The following is a 6,282-nucleotide window of genomic DNA, read 5'->3' on the forward strand; positions in this document are numbered from 1 at the left end:
AAAAAAAAAAAAACACCACAAATCCCAGTTGCAATAAGCGAGAGAAAGAAAGTCACATGTTCTTTGTCTTCATTCACTGTTTGTGTGCAAAATTATGTGGATGTGTAATTCCAGTAGATTTAGAAGGATAACGTTTAAGACCTGTGAGGCTTACATAAATACAGACTTGAGTGAGTTTATGTGTGGGGGAAGTAAAAAAAAATGTAAAATTGCCAATGGGTGAAAGGCTTAAGATCTCAGATACGGTATAATTAGAGGCCAGATGATTTTTTTTTTTGACAGGTTATTAAGGTGACTGACAAGAAAAATACTTGAGTAGCGGATTGTTAGATGGACACTTGTGGACTGACAGCAAGGCCAGATGGATAAGGAGTTTGCTGGGTGACTGAATGGTGAAGAGGTGGACTGGCATGATGTAATATATGAAAAGAAATAAATAAATCACAACACCCCCTTTAGCAATAATTGTTCATCTCTCCATCAATAGTTAAGATATTCATTTTTCCATACATTAACAAAAGCTTTATACAAATAGAAATGCACTATGACTAGTATCTGGTATCTTTTGTGCAATTAAAGTAAATTATTTGGCACCTTTTAAGATACAAGTTTCAATCATAGGATCACTTGATAAATATTTGGATTACGGCGCTATTTGCATTTCCTCCTTTGAAGCATGTTCTCCGTGTGTGCTGGGCCTCCCTAGAGACAAAAAAAACATGTGATTCACTATCCTCCACATTTCTCATATTATCAGGTGAGAAACCACTGAGAGTATGTGAGCGAGATAGAGAAGGAAGAGGGAAAAAAAACACACAGATCAATAGAGAGGATGGTGATACATCACAGCAACAACCTTCCACCAGACACTTTTCCTCTTTTTTTTAATTAGGACCACAGATATGAAGGGAAAGCCTGTGGTAGCCAGCATTGATGTTCTTCTTGAGGCTAGCGACTTAGGCTTTTCCACTTGGCAGCGTTTATGTGGGAATAACCCAGTGACAAGCATTCACAGTCATTCTCTGCTATTTTTCAGGAATACAATAAATCTAATTCCATTTCCTAGAGACTGGTATTTTTTTTTCTGTGCTCAGGAATGAGCACTCATGCTCAGACGTAAGTGCGCACAGTTTGTGTCCTTGAGCACGGCACCTTTTCATTGTGAGTCCACATCAGCGGCTGGAGCAGTGAGTGAACACAAACATTGTGATAGCAACAGTGGCTAAAGCCACCCACTGGGGGGCACTGAATAATACATCAAAACTTCCTTCATCCACGTTATGTTACTTTTAACAGTGGCGAGTGTACAGTCATTTGCACACACCTGCATAAGCCCGGGCATATCGTGCATGTTCGGTGGTTTGGCTGGATTTGTTTGCAGGGACTTAATTCAACAATGTGCCAGAGCGGTGGAAGGACTTGTGCAGCGTGTGTGTACATGCTGCTCACGAGAGCTTACAAGAGGGTAAACATCCTCGACATTGGTCCACATGCAGCAGAGGAGCGTCGACACTCTTGTGTTTCCAGGACATGTGATTGTGTGGGAAGGGTTAGGCAGCTAGAAGGGAAACGATAACTCATAATAATGCTGCTGTGGTGGCACACAGAACATTTAAGGTGCAGATTAAGAAGATTAATCCCCTAGATTTGGGAGAATTTTAGGAAAATGCTATCATGCCTGCTTAGTGCATATGACTATAGTTAATGATATCTAAACACAGTTATCACATCATGGGCTTTGGATGCCTCTGAGAGAGGAAATAGAAGCTCTGTGTGTCTGGCACACGGTTGTTTTACTGTTTATTGCTCTCTATCTCCTTTCATCTAATCTTGCGTTTATCTTTTTTTCTCACTTGGTTCGACATGAGAGCAGCCCAACAACCGAGATAACTGTTGTTATTTTGTGTGCATGTGATTGTACACACAGATGCGTGTGTGTCAAGTCCATGATGCATGTCGGACATTAACCAGCTCCCCTGCTGGCTGGCTGCTGGCTGTTAGTCGCATTGTGATGGGGTGAAAAGACACATGTTGTCACATGAACCCAGCACAGCTCCTTTTCCCTCTTTGTCAGCCACTTTCAAACATGCATGCAGGGTACATACAGCATGTGTGTTCACTGGCTCACATGATGCTCTAACTGGGGGTCTTTGTTCACACATGTGTCACCCTGTGCATGCACAGCTCACACTGGGACACATATAATACAGTAAACCCAAGTAAATCCATGCCGTTAACTCTGTCATATAAGCGGAGGCACATACTGAACATATGAAGCGATATAAAACTGACGCACACACACACACACACACACACACACACACACACACAGACAGACAGTATGTGATGTGTCTGTGTGTTCTCCGGCTCTACATTACCTGATTGATTTCACCATAAAATTATGCTCAGTAGCCACCCATTAAAACTCTGATCTCATCGATATGTGTGCAGCAATTGCAGTGCGTGGCACTGAATTATTCACTTCCCCCTCTTTCTCTCACACTCGTTTTGCTCTCACTCCTCATTTTTTACTGTATCTTTCTTTCCTTGTCTTCCTAATTTCCTCTCTGTCCTCCTATTTCCCCTTTTTGCTTCAATCTTATTTGTGCATGTCCTTAATTCTCTCCGTCTCCATCTTCTTGTCTTGCTGTCTTTCCTTTCTTCCTCCTCTGCACTCTCACTTCTTTTTCCTCAGCCTCCCTCCAACCCTCTCTCTCTCTCTCTCTGTCTCCCTCTCTCTATCTCTCTCTTGTACTGTCAGCCCTTAGGCAAGTCTCAGCCATCACTCCTCTTCATTTATTAATACCTGTACTCATACAGCCCAGCACACACAGCTGCCTCACATCTCCGTCCACTGTTTTCACACACATACACACATGCCTGCCAACTGCACAAATGCCCCAGAGGATGCAAAGAGCCCAGTGTGTCCACACACTCACACCCGCTTACTGTGCAGGAAAATGCCCTTTGTAAAAGGACAGGGAGCATCAATCTCCCAGCTGCGTCAGCCTACAGTTTGATGCTCTTTTTTGTAGTTCTGCTTTCCCCTGACTTACATGTGACTGCACTTCATGGCAGTTAGGGATGGTAATGATTCACGTTTAACTGATTCATTCATAATTTAACATATAAAAAATATATTATTCTATAAGGATAGATGACATGCATGTCAGAAAATGTAGGTAGTCACCCAGGGAGGCTGTCACTTGGACTACAGGCAGTTTCATGTTGGCAGGCAGAGAACATTGTGGGGTTTGAGCCAACAACAGGCCACCATGACAAAGACGTCTGTGGCAGTTATTGCCTACCTGCGAAAGCTCACATATTAAATAGATCTTGTAGTTTACTATGATGGTGTTCTTACAGCCTAGAAGCATTTGCAATCAAGCTATATTATTAGCAGCAAATGTTTATCAAAAATAATATGGAATAGTGTTTGCAGTAATCAGTTAATCAATTATTGATTGATAACGCTGACATCTATTGGTTAGGAATATACTTGTGGCGCTTTAGATATTGGTTTGACTGATTGCTTTGTAATTTTATCGATTCTAATTGTTCCCTCAACTAAACGCTGCCCCCTCCCCAAGATATTAATTGACCTTAGTTTCATAAGAAGCCTTTGTGAGCAACAGAATTTACACATCAGGTGTATTTGACTGACAGCACCAACAGGAACCATTTATTATCAGCACGCTGTAATTTCAGCTGAAACATCAAAAGTATCCAGGCCTTAAATCTGCTGGATCACAGTCTGAGTGTAAGGAAAGAGACAAAGAGTGGAGATGATTTACAACAGCGATTTCCTGCTATTTGTCTCAGGCAGTTCAAGGAGGCACGTTTCTGTGCTCATACGGGTCCCGATCAGCACATCTCATATGTATATATACAGTATGGAAAAATATCACCGGAATCATCAACATGAGAGAGAAATAAATAGTAATTGGTGCTTCATTTTGAATCATGCACTGCTATAAACATTGTGAAATGCAGAAAATCAGTCAGTAAACAAATTTGTCAATCAGCCACTGGGGGAAAGAAAAAAAATCATTACAAACTTACTTGTTTACTGAAGCACCATGTTGGCTTATGACTTTATTTAGAATGAAGCGCATTAAGAAGATAATTAAAGCATGCGGCAGAGATGCTAAAGATCCCTAAATGTTAATTGTGGTTGTTTGTGTATATGTATGTGGCAGTTAGCTGCACTGGTGCTCTTGACTTGCAGCTGTTATCCTGAGCTCCCCCATGCAGCTATATATAGCGCTTCATATGGTGGAATGATGCACTGAGGACAAGGTTGGAGGGCAGTGACATTGAAAGCATTTTGACTCATGTGTTGCAGAGATGTGAATTGCAGGGATGATGGACTAGTGCTGTGTCTACGCATGTGTGTGTGTGTGTGTGTGTGTGAGGGGAACAGTGCCTGTAGGTGTGAAGGCGACATGCTCTCGTGTGCCAGTTTGTCGAAGCCCTGCGCATGCATATGTATGCGCTTTAGCTCCGCACTTCTTCCTGTGATTGTGCAGACCTGACTTCGAACCACCTGCTGTTAGGAGGGTATGTTTTTCTCTGGGAGCATCAGGAATGTTTATGAAGCAGAAACAATTGGCCTCCTCGCTCTTCGGGTGCATTTTGGCGCCACCTGGGGGCCATCGTGTCAACCGCCACAATATCTGGCCACCCCTTAAGACTGTGTTCAGTTTTGCCCATGAGTGACTGTGGAACTGGCCATTTTATTGAATTTGATGATCCATTACGCCTCAAATGGAGGTCCAGCTCCCTCAGGGCAAAGGAGATATTGCATAGGCAGCAGGGTAATCACAAGGAGATTACAGTACCTGCTGACTTTATTGTCAGTCTGATATATATAAACCAAAGTATTAAGGAGGTTTATAGATTAAAAATATACATCAGTGAAGCTGTCTAGGTAGCTAATGATGTCCAGCCCGCCCACTGCTATATAGATTGCAATAAGGCCCCAACAATTACTCCTCTGTGATTAAAAAAAGAACAATCCGTGATGAACTATACCCAGGCCGTGTAATAAAGAGGCCGCTGCATATGTAAACATGAAGTCATTATAATCAATCATAAGCAAATGAGGATTTATACCTGCAATAAGGAGCATATGTGGGAACTGATGAAGATGATCAATGAAGGTAGAGCTCAGCGAGGCTTTTACAAAGACACATTCTGATTGCATTCTCCAAATTGCTGTTTGGAGAAAAGCTCTCATCGTCTGTCACGCCGCGGCCCTGAAAGACAGACGTATTCATGTTTGGCGTTTGTTTTTTAATAGATCTGATTCACGGCTTTATTTAATGTGAAGTGTAACGTAATTAAATGTAATTATAACTCAATTTAAATCTAAATGAATTATGCTGTGTAGGGGAATTTGTATGTAATTGAAACAGACACAGAGAGCAGCATCTGTTTTACAGTGCAAACTCACATTATCACTCAGTTCAGTTTTTCACGCTGCGTACAAGCTGGAGCTCGGAGAGAAGACTTGGCTCACATTTCTATGATCGCCTCACCGTACACACACCGAATACGTACGCCACCGCAATTCTGCACTGTTGACGTCTCGCTGGGGTTTCATTATCTAAATCCTTGCTGTCTTCTGTCCCCCCAGTGAACACCTATCATGTTCCTTCTCCTTCTTCCTCCACGGGGAGAGCAATGTGTGCACGAGCGTGGAGATCGCCCAGCACCAGCCTGCGTACCACATCACAGAACACCACATCCGCCTCGCACAGACCTCCATCACACCAGTACAAGGTAATACCACAAAGCCATTGTTTTTTTTTCTAGTGCTTTTGTACACGGAACAAAAGCTAAATCACGTACTGTATGCGTAATACAATGACAATGACGTGCAACTTGAAGGATGATTATTACACAATGGAAACAAATCTCTTTAATGATTACGGTGATGATCTCACTAGAACGATCATGGCATTGAGTTTTCAAATCACCAGTGATGGAGGAAGTATTCAGACCTTTAGTAACCTCTTACACATTTACTTTCAGTTCCTGGAAACTACTAGTGTGCCTCTGAATAAACTGTAGTGTTCCTATTGTATCATAATGAAGCAACATGTGAAACAGTGTGACCACAGTGGAGTTCTGTTGCACACACAATAGTTACCGGATCAATTTATTGTTAAGTTTTGGTTTCATGGATGTGAAATTGTTATGTACCATATTTAGGGACCCTAGCACCAAAGGGTGCGAAGACCCTATTGGAACTGCTCGGATTATTATTATTAGGGTCCG

At 42.1% G+C, this 6,282-nt stretch overlaps 1 protein-coding gene across 1 annotated transcript in view; it reads left to right on the forward strand.

Moving 5' to 3' along the window:
- LOC103368304 (mediator of RNA polymerase II transcription subunit 13-like) overlaps nt 1-5,849 on the forward strand; it is a gene marked incomplete at its 3' end in the record, with an annotated part of 69,622 nt that extends 63,773 nt beyond the window's left edge. Inside the window, exon 5 of the mRNA XM_008296634.1 lies at nt 5,639-5,849. Within this exon, the coding sequence (XP_008294856.1) occupies nt 5,639-5,849 (211 nt within the window). The remainder of the gene's footprint in view (nt 1-5,638) is intronic.
- Nucleotides 5,850-6,282: the final 433 nt, after the last annotated feature.

The sequence above is a fragment of the Stegastes partitus genome, unplaced genomic scaffold (genome assembly GCF_000690725.1).
Source record: "Stegastes partitus isolate 25-593 unplaced genomic scaffold, Stegastes_partitus-1.0.2 Scaffold1142, whole genome shotgun sequence".
Taxonomy (NCBI): Eukaryota; Metazoa; Chordata; class Actinopteri; family Pomacentridae; genus Stegastes; species Stegastes partitus.